The sequence below is a fragment of the Sinocyclocheilus grahami genome, unplaced genomic scaffold (genome assembly GCF_001515645.1).
Source record: "Sinocyclocheilus grahami isolate Dianchi unplaced genomic scaffold, SAMN03320097.WGS_v1.1 scaffold851.1, whole genome shotgun sequence".
NCBI classification, from domain to species: Eukaryota; Metazoa; Chordata; class Actinopteri; order Cypriniformes; family Cyprinidae; genus Sinocyclocheilus; species Sinocyclocheilus grahami.
Window position 1 is genome coordinate 309,337 of NW_015506030.1, and position 15,671 is coordinate 325,007.

Consider the following 15,671-nt stretch of genomic DNA (forward strand, 5'->3'; position numbering starts at 1 on the left):
GAATGGAAGTTTTCCCCCCATCTCTTTTAAATCAAGAGAATTAGATAAATATGGGATCTGTAAACTCACATGCTTTCTCCACCCAAAATATGCCTACCGGCCTTTTGCCATTATGTAATTCCTCCGAAGCCTTGAAATTAAAGCCAGTCAGACAGAAGACTCCTCCTAAAGCTTTGAAGGCTTTCTCCATTAGAGTCGGAGGAGAAATGGTTTGCATTCAACACATTGCACTGAGTGGCGTTTCTGTTCTCTGTCTCCATTTAATGTCTTGCATGCTGGTATTTTAATTTCATTATGATCCCCATAAGTCTCTGTGAGGAACAGGGCATTCATCTCTTCCAAGTGAGGGTGTGCGCATGTCAAAGCTGACAGGAAAGTTTGTATTTAAAAAAAAAAAATTTGGACGTTTTCAAGGCGTAATTTTGATTATAGATCTCTTGTAATGCAATCAACACGCTTCCTGCTGCGGTAGCTGTTTTTTATGCTCGAGTTCGGTGGGTGCGTGGCTTTGGCGGAGAGACAACAGGCCTCATGTGCAGTCAGACAAAAGACTCCTCCTAAAGCTTTGAAGGCTTTCTCCATTAGAGTCGGAGGAGAAATGGTTTGCATTCAACACATTGCACTGAGTGGCGTTTCTGTTCTCTGTCTCCATTTAATGTCTTGCATGCTGGTATTTTAGTTTCATTATGATCCCCATAAGTCTCTGTGAGGAACAGGGCATTCATCTCTTCCAAGTGAGGGTGTGCGCATGTCAAAGCTGACAGGAAAGTTTGTATTTTTTTAAAAAATTTTAGGACGTTTTCAAGGCGTAATTTTGATTATAGATCTCTTGTAATGCAATCAACACGCTTCCTGCTGCGGTAGCTGTTTTTTATGCTCGAGTTCGGTGGGTGCGTGGCTTTGGCGGAGAGACAACAGGCCTCATGTGTGGGTGGCTAATGAATGTCCCTCTTTATGTGGGTCAGTGGTTAATGTTCCCCTTTCTGTCCCTCCGGCTGCAGGTTCCCTCAACACTGACAGCTTTGCTGAGAAACGGCCCCTCCTCGGCGTGTGCAAGAGCACGGGCTCTTTGGGGTGAGTGCACAGCGACAACGTCACTTCCACTGTCAGCTCGGCCTAGTGTCTCACTTGGTGCCGGAGCTTTCATATTCACAGGTCACATCTGGTTGTTTTCCAGCTACACACAAGCACAGTTTCAGCACAAGCTGCGGCTGATGACACAATTATACAATGCGTATATAAAAAGCAGAGGCATTTTTTGTTCATTGCTAAAATGCTTAATTTATTTCCGTTTGTTATAATCTCACTTGTCTGTCTATCTATATATCTATCTATATACACATACACTAAGAATTTTTTTGGAAAAGATTTTATGCATTAAATTGATCAAAATGTTAATAAATATATTATTGAATGATAATAATAATAATTTTACAGTATTACCCTTTTTACTCTATTTTTGATCAACTAAATGCATCTTTGGTGAGCATGGTAGACTTCTTTAAAAATATAACAAAAATCTTACCAACCCCAAAATTTTGAACAGTAGTGTATATACACACACACACATTTGTCATCAAAATGAATATTTTTGTCAACACTATTGTTTCCCTTTAAGTTTTGTTCAAATCTATGTTATTAAATAAATTTTATCGATTAGTTGTTGCAACTATTGCATTTAGCTGTTACTGTGAAGGTGTCAGCTGTGAAATAATTTTTGTACAGTGTAGACTTTTGGTCAGTTTTAATTTTTTTTATTGTTCATTTGAGAAGGGTCAGTTGAGGTTGAATGCAGGTTAGGGGCATTTAAGATCTTTGCATTTTTTCCCCAAGTGAAGTTTTATGGATATAAGAGACTTGTATCACCATCTCCTGGTGTGCGCGACACGAGTGGAGACATGTAAAACTCTTCATGAGGTGAAACCTATGTGCTAATGGAATGTTCCGTCGTTGTCTGGTTTATGGCATTTTCCCATTTTAAAGTGCGGTGGAGTCCAAGCCACATCCCTCAGTGTGTGCAACATTTAGATATTATGAGGTACAAATCCTAAGTACATTTGAAAACCTGTAATTTGTTATACATAATAACCTGCATCAAAGGTCTGATGGGGCCAGGGAGTGGTCTGGAGAGAGATTGCCAAACCCTGCTGTCTGACTGACCGACCCGGTTGGCTCCAGAGGGCCAGACCTGCAACTTTGGACCCCTGACAGAGTCGGACTGCAATCTGTGAGAAATATGCCCCCTGAGGGAGTGAGAGGGAGCAGGGCGCATCAGTTATTGGCTCCTCTCCTCCCCTCAGCTACGTCTGCCACCTCTTAAAACGAACTCCTCCGCTGCTGCTGCAAATCTTAACTCAATATTTCCTCCCGAGGAAATGGAATAAGGAAGTCTGTCTTCAGCACACTTTGATGGAGACCACCATCCCAGCCGTTCCAAGACTAGAGCTTTGCTCTGCCGGCACTTATGCAGCCAAATGCGCCGTGTCTGCCCCGACATGGAGACAGGCTCTGACGGTTTGGCTTTGTACTCCTGCAACGATTGGTCTAATGCTGAAAACATGCCTTGTGTTGAAAACCATAACCCTCTCCCTCCGGGTGAATGGTGTTCCCGCTTCTACGTTCCAGTAGAAGTGTTTGCTAAATAGCCTAGCTATTTCTTTTTTTTTTTTAAATGCTATGCTGTGCTGTGCTCAGTTCTTTCCCCTTAACTGAAATAGTTCATAAACTTACCAAAATCCTCACACAATTTTTAGTATATAATCATTTTGAAATAACAGCTTTTGTCAACCACCAGTGTGGATGCTGTCTTGACACTCAAATGGAAAACAGATTGCAGTCTTGGCCGATACAGCACTGCTGGTTTAGAAGTTGGTTCACTCAGCTTTAGGCTTAGATTACAAGATTTGCAATGTTATAACCTCAGACCGTATCAGGAGATAAGGGGGGGGGGGAAAGTAATTAACCTGGATTTTAAAAGCATGCCATTTAAGTGTTTGTGGCCTCTGTAGTAAATAGGTTTAGAAGGGGTAAAAGTTCACCCCTCGAGAGGCCTGCTTTTGTTCTCTGGATTGTGGAGAAATGAAGTTGTTGGGCAGGCAGAAAACAGTGCCCTCTCTTCCTTCCCCGCAAATTTCCAGATCTCCATGCAAAGGATGTGGATGATTTTTTTTCCTTTTTTTTTTTTTCTTCTTTTCTTTTATTTGCAATCCTCTGTCATTGTAGAGATTACAGCTGGACCGCTGTCAGGGACTACAGCACGTGGAGGCTCAGAAGAAGGTCCAGTCCTCACAGGCATAGAGCCATTATTTTTGACTCCACAGTGGCCATACTGTGCCTGGCTCTGGGACGGTGGCAAAGATTCAGTGACACTCCCACTGTATGGCTCTGAAGAGCAGAGCTTCATCCCACTGTCCGCCAAGTGTTATGGGCCTTTTTTTCTTTAACCGTGGCCCTAATTGTCCTTACTCAAAGCTGTATCCATGCAAAGTCCTGCTGGCACCCACTGCCTGCTTATTAATTACACAATAGCTATGAGGAGCGGAAACCCAGTTTTGTCCAGTGACTATTTTTAAAGCGATTTAGCTAAAGCCTACTGTGCTATTAAGCTGTGCTTTTCATTGCATTTTTATTGAGATGTGAGAAATCCCTCTTAAGTGTATTAAATGATAAATCCATGTGCGTTTGTATTAGACACAGGATTATGGGAGGATTGGGAAGTGATGCTTTTAGAGCCCATGAGCCTGTTACTCTCTTGCCATCACACCCGGAACTGTGAGATCTCTTGGCTCAGAGGATTCGATCATGTAGAGATCAGTGGAGGTGAATAGTAGAGATTACAGTTGGGGTACTCGGACTCGTGTCTGGTCTCGAGTACAGTTTTTTTAAAGGACTCGGACTTGTCACTGACTCGGATGCATTTTTACTCCAACTTAACTCGGACTCGAGACTTTTGGACTCGGAAAATATGTCAGAGTCCAACCGAGTCCAGGGACAGTTGACGGAAATGTCACTGACTCGATGCATTATCACAAAAGTGATATTCAGTATTTGCATGTGTTTTTAAGTCTTGTCCAGTACTTGAAAGCCGACGGGTTACTGTGCTCACACACCGAAAGCGCGCTCACAGAATAACGCACCTCTCAGTCTCTCAGTCAGCGTGCGAATGCCGAGTTCTCTTAAGTTCTGTTATTGCTACAAACTTACACGAAAAGTTATGTCAAAATGCCCGTCTTGGAGACTTTTCATATAAATGCAGTCAGTTTTGTCTTAAGTGAACTTGAACAGTTGGGAGAAATACGGATCTGTCAAAATATTTGATCTATGCATCAGATCAACAGCATAAACCTGCAGCCGCCGACAGCGTCATAAATGTTAATCAAACAAAAGAAAAGGAGAAAATCACTCACTGCTCTTGACTGAATCACTTATTAACTTTAATAAGAATCTATATCTAATGTATACAGTGAATATTATTTTTACATTTATTGCATCATGAAATGTCTGTAGTAGGCTATTTCTGTAGAAGCCTTTACTAGACTATCTGAAAAACTTAAAAAAAAAAAAAAACAACAACAATTGAGAAATATATTTATTTATCATTTAGCTTGTAAGTAATACTTGGAGTGTTTACTTGCCTTCAGTAAGCTTGAGAATGTTTTATTACATTAGTTTATTATTTTTTGCTTTTGTATTGAATTTTTGAGGTTCTAGCTTCAAAGTAAAATCATTTTTCTAACATCTTTGTGGCAATAGTTTTTATGGATCCAAAAACAGCTTGGGTGTACATTTATTTTCTAATAATTCAACGGCCCTTCATCAGTAATCCTATTTCTTACATAATGTAATTTATTGTAAATAACTATAAATGCGTTCAAAAATAAAACAGGTGTGAGTTGGCTGTGACTTATGGAAAGTATATGTTGGGCTTTTATACACAGTGTGTGCCATTGTACAGACCAGGTTTATACCTCACAGCTTCATTTTCATCCAAGGAAAAATCCAAAATGCCCTGTCTAAGGGGTCCGTGTACTTTGGTGTCCATTTATTTTTCTTTTTTTTAACGCAGAAATTAAAATGCGGTTTCTTTTTTAATGGTTCAAACACCTGATGAATAGAATAAGCTGACACAAACTAATTTAGATTTTTCAAAATTCATATTTCATTAAAAATTATATAAAGCTTGTTTTTTTTATTGAGATAAAAGGTGCATTTCCAAGATACCCCCACCCTTGAATTTATACATTTATATTAATGATTAATAAAGTCAAGTCCCGCCCTTTGATTTTTCACATTTTAAAACCTGTTTCACTCTGAAATATGTCACAATACATAAAGCAGTTCAGCCATAACTTCTGTTACATGACTTTAAGTTTGCGAAGCAAAGCAGGACACTAATTATTAATAAAACATTTAAATGGCAAGATACAATAGAGGTTTGCTTTTGTTACATTTAAATGGATATTGCATTTTTTCTAGTTGTAAAGGTTAAAACAATGTTAAGATACTAATAAATAATAGTGTTTCGTTGGACTCGGACTCGACTCGGTCTTGGCTGTTTGGGACTCGGACTTGAGTCCGACTCGGCCCATTTTGGACTCGGACTTGTCTCGGACTCTACTTGGGTTGACTCAAACCCAACACTAGTAGAGATATCAACTTGTGGTAGGGCGAAAACAAGAGTACATTTAAAGGGATAGTTCACCCAAAAATTGTAATTGTTGCCGTAGTTTCTCTTATTAAAGGTATAGTTCACCCAAAAATGAAAATTTGCTGGAACGTTACTCACTCTCAGGCCATCCAAGATGTAGATGGGTTTATTTCTTCATCAGAACAGATTTGGAGAAATTTAGTATTGCATCATTTGCGCACATGTGGATCCTCTGCAGTGAAAGGGTGCCGTCAGAATGAGAGTCCAAACAGCTGATTAAAAACATCACAATGGTCCACATGACTCCAGTTCATCAGTTAACATGTTTCTGCCTGTTTTTCTCCTGATTCAGACAAGATGACGTTTCACTGGGGAAAGCAGTATTGATAGCTGGAAGTAACAGTTTAAAGTTAAGTTGTCTTGATGGATTTGTTTCATACAACCATGCAACTTGCAAAACATGGACTGGAGTTGTGTTGTGGATTATTGTGATGTTTTTATCAGCTGTTTGGACTCTCATTCTGACGGCACCCATTCCCTGCACAAGATCCATAGGAGAGCAAGTGATGTAATGCTAAATTTCTCCAAATCTGTTCCAGTAAAGAAACAAACTAATCTACATCTTGGATGACCTAAGGTTGAGTAAATCAGCAAATTTTCATTTTTGGGTGAACTATTCTTTTAAATTAGTTGTTTAGCACTTTTTGCATTTCTGGTTTGTATGTACACTACACTCCCTGAGTGTTGATACAATGTAATATTTCATCTCTCATGCAACTGGCTCAATTGCCTATTTTTTTTTGGCCCACACACAAGATATAAAGATTCGTTTGTCTCTTTCTTCTGCTGTTGCATTTGATGCATGGGTCTGCTTTAAAACCAGTGTTTACTTTTGGGTCCTTATGTAGACATTAAAAAAGATTAGATGAAATACAACCACTTTATGATCATGAATCATTGGAGATATCTAATTCTTTATTTGGAAGCTCAGGGAGTAAAAAGCAATGTTAAAAGTTTATCACTCCACCTCACACACATTCTCTTTTTTCCTCTGTCATTTGTGCTATTTTACCATATCTATCTTTTGCTTCACATTTCAGTGTAATTTGAAGTAGGCATTATTATCTGCTGATAGGTCTAACAGACACAATCCTCACTCTTACTGTCATGTTAATGATGAATGCATTTCCTTCCCGTGATGGATCCTCCACCCTTCAAGTTATTTTTGAGAGTTCATGCCAGGTGCATCTTCGGGTCTCAGATCATCCCTGTGTGTGCTTTTTCATGCTGACTGGATGGCCACATAATTCAAGCTCTCTGAGGATGGGAATCTCATGGCTTTGAAGTTTTCCCTGTTTTTCAAGGGCACTTGTCTCAGATCGGTTTTCCATGAGCATACTTCTCCTTATCTTTCCGATTAATTGCAGAGGAGGCGCACAGGCATGTAACATCATCCTTTTCATGATTGTGCAAGTTTAGGAGTAATGTGCCTATTACCTTTCTTAAGTAAAAAAAAAAAAAATATATATATATATATATATATTAATAGGACGATAGCAACCTCTTTTATTGAACTTTTTCAAGTAGCCTACATTATTTTTGAACAATCCCGTTTTTATTTATTTTTAAGTTTACTATTTTTTTTAAACATACTAGTGTACATTTTTCATTATACATTTTAATTTAGTTAATTATTCATTTTGCAACCTCTTTTATTGAACTTTTTCAAGTAGCCTACATTATTTTTGAACAATCCCGTTTTTATTTATTTTTAAGTTTACTATTTTTTTTAAACATACTAGTGTACATTTTTCATTATACATTTTAATTTAGTTAATTATTCATTTTAATCTGGATAAATGTTTTTCCTACAATTTCCTACAATTGTATAGCTCTTGTTTTTAAATGTTTAATAATGGATAAATGTTTAATGGCTTGACTTGAGCAAAGTAGCAAAAAAGTACAAAGGTATTACTCCCCCCCCCCCCCCCCCCCCCCCTTTTCTGTCTGTTTCACTTTCTTTTTGAAAAACCTCAGCTGTGTGCTATCCTGAAGGAAACAGCCCGCTGAGCACTTTAAACAACAATAGTCTCTCTGCTCTTTTCGGTGTGTGTTTGCTCGAGGGACTTATCTCGGTCCAGAGATCAGAGTTGCGATTTGTCTGTTTCTTCATTTTCCTCATACACCTTTTGTGAAGGAATATCTCGCACTTGAAGCATCTGTTTTCCATGTTTCTCAAATGATAGCAAAAAGCCTAAGAGGATAATAAAAGTGCTTCATATCTTGCCTTATCTCAGAAGAAATGTTACACGGGGTGGGTTTATCGCAGTTTTTAGCAATTAAACTTTTGAATGGACTTTTAGTGCATTGTCCACTTTTAACAGATTTATTTGTATTTTCATTAATGGCACATTTATTGAGTTTAGTTAGTGAATTAAGCTGCTCATGTTTTGTGGTATGTTTCTGAGAAGTTCGGCTGGTATTTTGGGGTGAGGCAGTATTTTTTTTTTTGCATCTCCAGAGCATGTAATTGTCTGTTCGTATTCGGAAAGCTTGTAAAGTAGCTGAAGCCAAAATGCGGTGACGTCGCCTTGTAAATTGATTTACTCGCTAGCACTGCTATCCGTTTCCAGACTTCCTATTTTATATTCCTTTCCCCTTGTCAGTTTCCGTTCAGGTTAGTGAAATGATTAAAACCTCACAATGTAAAAAGCACCAAAATGGTTATCTTACAGGGTTCAGAGTCATGCTGAAATACAGACATCAAAACATTGTCCACTTTTAACAGATTTATTTGTATTTTCATTAATGGCACATTTATTGAGTTTAGTTAGTGAATTAAGCTGCTCATGTTTTGTGGTATGTTTCTGAGAAGTTCGGCTGGTATTTTGGGGTGAGGCAGTATTTTTTTTTTTTGCATCTCCAGAGCATGTAATTGTCTGTTCGTATTCGGAAAGCTTGTAAAGTAGCTGAAGCCAAAATGCGGTGACGTCGCCTTGTAAATTGATTTACTCGCTAGCACTGCTATCCGTTTCCAGACTTCCTATTTTATATTCCTTTCCCCTTGTCAGTTTCCGTTCAGGTTAGTGAAATGATTAAAACCTCACAATGTAAAAAGCACCAAAATGGTTATCTTACAGGGTTCAGAGTCATGCTGAAATACAGACATCAAAACGTTTACGACATTATAAAAGTGATGAGTTGGCCAGCTTGTCACATAGTGGCGTAATGTGCGTAATTACCATTGTAAACATATGTGATGCTAAAATTAAACCAAACCTTAACTGTAAAAATTGTTCTTGTTCCACTCGAGAGTGACTTTTCCCATTTGGTTAGCACAAGGAAGGCTAAGACCAGAAAAAGGCCTTTTTTATTGTCTTACCATGCTGAGGGGAGATGGATTTTGCAGGTGTGCGTCTTGGAAGTTTTGTGAGATTGTACCCAGCTATTAGACGCGCTGTTGAGATTGTGGATATTCACATTTGAAGCATTGTGAAGTTATGTCACGCCGAATAAAGAAGGTTGAATTTTCCAGATGTGAACTTGTGAGTTCAGGTCTAATACTAAAAAATACAGCATGTAAAAAAAATATATATATATTTATATATAACTTTCTAGATGTCTTTAGTGCCCAGGTTTTTTTTTTTATGGTCAGTGACAAGTTAAGAGTATGTTTCTCAGGCAAACAGGGAAAAAAAGATTTTCTCTGCTCTTTATCCTTAAAATTATGAAAACACAATAACTTTTATGGCCTTATGTTAATCAGATTTAGTATATGTATTAACTTGCCCTTTGCTAAAGAAATGGCCTGGATGAAAGGGACATATATAAAGTCGGATGACTGAAGCCATAGGACAGGTCATAATATCTGTGCTCAATATCACCTAAAAGTGTACTACACTGAAACACTAATATGATTTTATAACGATAATTGAAATTTACTGACGCTTTCAAATCGAAGTCTCGATTCTCAGTGAGAGGAAATTGTATTATGTTTAGCGTGCACTGCGTCCATTAGAAGCGGGCCATTAGTTACAATGCAAAAGGCCAAACAATTGAAGTGGCCAATTTGATGATTCTTTTTTCAAGGCTATCATTGTCCCGTTAATCAATCTGTGAGCGTATCATTTGTGTCACATTGGCTCTAAAACGCTTTAAATTGGATTGATCTGACCCAGATTATATTGAAATCAATGAATAGTGGCTCTAAGACAAGTTTAGGAAGTTAAATGCCCCTATTAATCTCGGTGTCTGAATCCAGAGGGGTTTTTAGCTATGATGATAATCTCTTTGTAGATAACCATGTCTCTCTCGCCGAGACTTCAAGTGTCCGCAGCTGTAAAAGGACAGTAGAAGAGAATAAAAATGCAGACTGATAGCTTTTGCAGATTTCTACAGTTATCTGTTTGACACACTTAAGCTATGTTCACACAGCAGACAAGGCAAGGTTAGTCCCCAAACTCCCCAATTATTATATTCATATATATATATATATATATATATATATATATATATATATATATATATATATATATATATAAATATATATATTAATTTTTTTCTATTATATATATGATAATATAATGATTTATTATATTTACATTTTTAGAAATAACGATGAAGATGTGTACATTTACGTGTACTCAAATAGAAAGGAAAATATGTATATTTTACTATAAATATTTTTTTTTTAGTTGATAGATACTACATCACATGAAATTATTCCTTAAATTAAATGTTTTTCAAAACCAACATGAAAGAGTACATTTTTGAGAACTAAATTAATTTTTTTTTCTTTATCAGGGACACTGTTATTTGTCATTGACTAAAATACGACTGATCTCAAACACTGGTTGGAAATTGTCGGTCTGACTTGGTTTTATTTATTTTCACTAGACTGTCCAGTCACTGCCCTGTGATTGTGTGTTTGTATTTGTGATGGGGCTCTGGCAACTGGCCAATGTAGAGATGCAGCTCTGGGCACACGTTCATGTCTGAGGTGGATTGTACTGCTTACTGGATTGTGTTCTCACGCATGCTGTAATCCAGCCCTGGGTAAGCCTGCAAACTCAATCTCCCACAGTGGGCTCAGACCAATCACGGGTCAGTTTTGCCACACAACTCTACCTGTTGGCCAATTCGGACCTCCAAATGGCCATAGCACAACTTAAGAATTGGGACGATTCCATCAATCACTGATGGATCTGAGACACTGAGCATCAGTTGCAGGTTTGACCTTCCATACACTAAGAATGGGATGTGTATCACACGCACTGCGAGTCTCCTGCTCCAAGACATTATCATGCTATCTTAAAAACATTATGTACAATCTGTCCACCCTGACCTCAAGCCACAGTGCTGAGGAGAAGTGGCTCAAATGGGAGCTGTTTGGGAACACGCTCAAAGTACAGGCTGGATTCACAATCGTCACGGCTTCACTCAGAGATCACTCACTGTCTGTGAAAGTAATGACAAATTAAAAACCTCCCTGGCTCTTCATCACTCAGAATCAGAACTCGAAAGTATAGGATGTTGAGAGACACCACTGCTTTTTTCATTTATGGTTTAAGTACTGCCATGTTCCACAATTTGTGGTTTGATGTCTTGGCTGCTTTGTAAAACTGATATGTGCATGTTTGGAAAAAGAGCTGTTTTCTCCACATGCTGTCCACGCTGTTTTATCCACTGTTTGCATGCTTGTAAACTATGAATGAGGAGTAAAATGACATTTTCCAACATTAAAAAAGGGGGAAACAAAGAAAAGGGTGAATTTGAGAGCCTTTAAAATGATATATTTATGCAAGTATAAAAGGCTGTACTATCTTATATGAAGACACATTTTTTTTTACCATATTATTTTTTATTAAATTCATTGATGCCCTTCTGCTTGAAGGTTTACTAATGGCTTTTAATGATCAGCAAGCTGTTCTATTTCTCTCTCTCTCTCTCTCTAAAAATAATAATAATAATAGTATTTATTTATGTTTTGTTTTATTTTCCACAGGTTCTTTCATTTGTGCCAACGACGTCCTCTGTTTTACATGATAATTAGATTTTTCTTTTTTGTTTTCCCCTCTTTGATTAGAGTGTCAGCATTGTCCGGTGCATTAGGTGTTAGGCAGTTTGCATGATAAAAACTCTTGAAAAAATTGTATGTGTATATATATATATATATATATTCATCCCCTCTACAGCACCGTTACTATATCCATAGATATGCATATGGATGTTAGTGGCCATTGTGTCACGTCTCATTGTTTTTTGAGCATCCTGCAATGAACAATGCACTTTTAAGATGCTGTGACAAGTTAAATTATTCCAACTTTTAAAAATGCTAGATGAGCAGTTGTCAGATTTGACTATATTGTGTGTTATAGCCGGCTCATTGTATTGGCCAATCAGAATCCATGACTGGAGCCATCTAGCCTTTTTTTGACATCAAAATAGTAGTCGAAAGACCAGAGTCAACCCCTTGTTTTCACAGGAGCTGTGTTACATTAGTAGCAGAGCCAATAGCACTATGCACTATACGTTTTATTGCCAAACTGTATGTTAATGCTAATCTATGATGCATGATATAATCACTTCTTGTGAAGCGGCAGACAGTCGGTCGAATTAAGAGTCAGACGCAGCAAATCATTAGTGGTTGCTTTCAAAGCCAATTGTTTTGTCAATGAAGCACAGGCTATTGATCATCTTCATTTACATGGAGTGCTCGATCAGCTCCGCGTCAGTGTCAATAATCTGGCCTCTTTGGTTCCAGTTTTGTCTGTAGTTAGACTCCTGACATCCTTCATTTATTACTGAGGTTTGAGCAACTTATGTACACTTAGCCACGGCTCCAACAGAATACCTGACTTGTTAGATCGGTATTCTGTCTGATGTAACCCCACTGGGTTGGGCAGTGCTGATGCCATGCTTATTACCACAAGACTAATATCCCGTGGAAAGCAAAGTGCCCAGCACAGCGTCTTACCAGAAACATTCTGTTAAGATGGTTAATATGGCAGGCCAGGCTGTGCCAGCTGAGTGCAGAACACCTAATGAGGATTAATATCTGCCTTTATCACAAGCAGCAGCCACTGCTTTCACTTAACTCCCATCTCCTTGATGAAGGTAGAGAGGAAATAACTACAGAGTTAGAAAGTGGGACTTGATCTTGTAATGTGTTTTGGGAACGTCAACATTGGGTTTTGTGTTCATAAATAAAAATGTTCTAGCCTTTTTGTTTTGTTTCGTTTTAGTAAAAATTTTTTTGTTGTTGTTTTTGTTTTGTTTTTTTCTTTGCTTTGCTGGGCTTTGTTTTTGTGTGTGTTTTTTTGTTTTGCTTTTAGTTTTCAAAAGTTTGGGTAAGATAAAAAAAAAATGTTTTGAAAGAAGTCTCTTGACTTCTCTTGGCTCACCAAGGCTGCATTTACTTAAATCATACAGTAAAAAAAAAAAAGGTAATATTGTGAAATATTCGGATTCAAAATAAATGTTTTCTGTTTTAATATATCTTAATTGTAATTTATTCCGATGATGGCAAAGCTGAATTTTTAGAAGCCATTACTCCAGTCTTGTTGTCACATGATCCTTAAGAAATTATTCTGTCACTTTTGATCAATTTAATGCATCTTGCTCAATAAAAGTAATTATTCATACTCATTTCCTTGATTATTTGACATTAATTTATAAATATGCAAAATAATATGGTTAAGTATTGAAACTATTCCGACTAACTAATCGCTGCTCTGTCTGTCTTTTGCAGGACAAGTCCCCCTTATTGTTGTGTGGATCTTTATTCCTTGAGGACAGGAGAGATGGTCAAGTCCATACAGTTTAAAACGCCCATCTATGATCTGCATTGCAACAAAAGGTTCATTTACACACATTTTATCCTGCATTTTACCTTGTAATCATTTTAAATGCAGCATTAAGCTAATGTACGCTTATATTTTTTATTTTTCCAATGTAATCTCCATCCCTCGATGACCAAAGGATCCTCGTCGTTAGTCTTCAAGAAAAGATCGCTGCATTTGACAGCTGCACCTTTATGAAAAAGTTCTTTGTCACAAGTAAGTGCTTCACGTTATACATGTGTCTGCTAAACTTGACCCTTCTTGACCTTCTGTAGTCTCCAACGCAACTTTTCTCTGCCTCTTTGATCTGCAGCTTCGCAAAACGGGAAACCTAGTCTTGATTAATCCTCTTTGCACACTGACTTCATTAAACCCACAAAACCCACACAACCCTCATACGTGCTGTCACACCAACAGAGACGTTTTTCCCTGTGTCACTCCTCACGGCTATACGATATCAAAGCTCATCCACAATTCCACAGGCCTGCTTGTTTACACAAATGGCTTTTGTTTTATAATGTGTCAGAGCTGGGCATTACCAGAAATGTCTGTGTCAAACTTCCATTGCTCAGCGTAAACGATAACAAACAAATGCGTATTGTCACTCAGCCCAGCTCTAGCACATAAAGAGCCATTTCCTCTCCTCCAGGCCGGACCACGGGCGAAATCCAAATGGCTTTTTTGCACCCTTGAAGGAGATGCTGTTCATAAGGTCCCAACTCTCATGTGCGTGACTGGTCTCGGTATGGTTTCAGAAGAATAAACTGTCCATGTCACAATGTGAAACCAGGCCTCTGCTGCCCACTTAAGCAATCGTTTGTTGTAAATTGCCATTAGTGTTGTTTTAATGGCTCTCATTATCTATCCGACTTCCCTGTCAACGTCTGCGCCACAGGAAACGGGCATGGTCAATAACCCTTTACATCATTAATCGCTTCTCTAAAGCTTCCCCAACATAGGAAGAACAAGACTAGACTTATTTTTTAAAGTGACAGGCTGAAGACCTGAGTTATTATAGTTAACCAAAAAGAAAAAGAAAAAAAAAGAAACTAAAAAAGTTAATTTATTTTCTGAAATGTAATAAATTTTTTTAACGTTTTAACATGCTTCTAATTATAATTCAAAGCAAAGCTCATACATTTGGATTTGTGCCAAACGAGAGCGGTACGTGAGCCCAAGTGTATTTGTATAGTGCATTTCTCACACACTGATAGATTTAGTTTTGCTTTTAAATAAATTTGTTTAGACTTGGCTTTTATAACAAATGTTGTTTATAATGAATGCCACTATAATTTATGTTTGTTTTATACTTATATTTTTAATAATCCCTCTTGTTTTCTGAATACCGTTAAATTGAAAGGATTTGTTGTGGAGTGAGGGGAGCTAAAATACATGCTTATAGTGTTTATGATGTAATGTTTGTAAATGTTTAATTTTGTTACATTTCAGTATTTGTACATTTATTTCTCAATATAATGATAAAAGATGTGTTTGATGTAAGATGTTTTTAACTGAAATTAAATCAAATAGAAGAAAATAATATTTCAGCTAGTTGCCAAGGCAACATTTCTAATTTTCAATTAGAAAAAATTCTACCAAAATTAAAACTGAAATAAATAAATTAAATTAATAAAAACGAATAAAATGCCAAAAACACATGAGGAAAAATTACTAAAACTAACTGAAAGTAAAATGAAAACAGAAAATAGCTTAATTCAAATTAATTCCGAAATTAACTAATTCAAAATAATTATACAATATATAATAGTATCTCAGTGATACTAAAATAACACTTCAAAAGACATCGAACAATACAAACTATGAAGCCTGTTAGTTTTTTTCTCATTACTTTTATGTTATTTGGGGTGGAAGCGTTGAATGAGGTCTTCTCTTTCTGACTGTGAGATCACAAAACAATGGTGAAAATCCCCCAAGCCCAGCTCACAGGATGTGTTAAACATATGTTATCTTACTGCATTGGCTCCCTCCACTTTGGAAAGGCACAGAAGGCTTTTGCATTACTGCACTTGTGGCTTACCTCAGCCCCCATTCACCCGAGTTTCAGATCCTGACTCAACACCCTAAATTACTGTCTGCAAATATTTTATATTCACTCCATGCTATAAATTATTGTCAGAGCACTTCACACTGTGATATGCGCTTGCATAACCTTTCTGTGTACA

At 37.3% G+C, this 15,671-nt stretch overlaps 1 protein-coding gene across 1 annotated transcript in view; it reads left to right on the forward strand.

Annotated features, from left to right (window-relative positions):
* The window catches only part of LOC107562951 (breast carcinoma-amplified sequence 3-like), a 93,819-nt gene that overhangs the window by 7,414 nt on the left and 70,734 nt on the right, over positions 1-15,671 (forward strand). Inside the window, exons 5-7 of the mRNA XM_016247711.1 lie at positions 1,002-1,074; positions 13,398-13,505; positions 13,628-13,704. Of these exons, the coding sequence (XP_016103197.1) occupies positions 1,002-1,074; positions 13,398-13,505; positions 13,628-13,704 (258 nt within the window). The remainder of the gene's footprint in view (positions 1-1,001; positions 1,075-13,397; positions 13,506-13,627; positions 13,705-15,671) is intronic.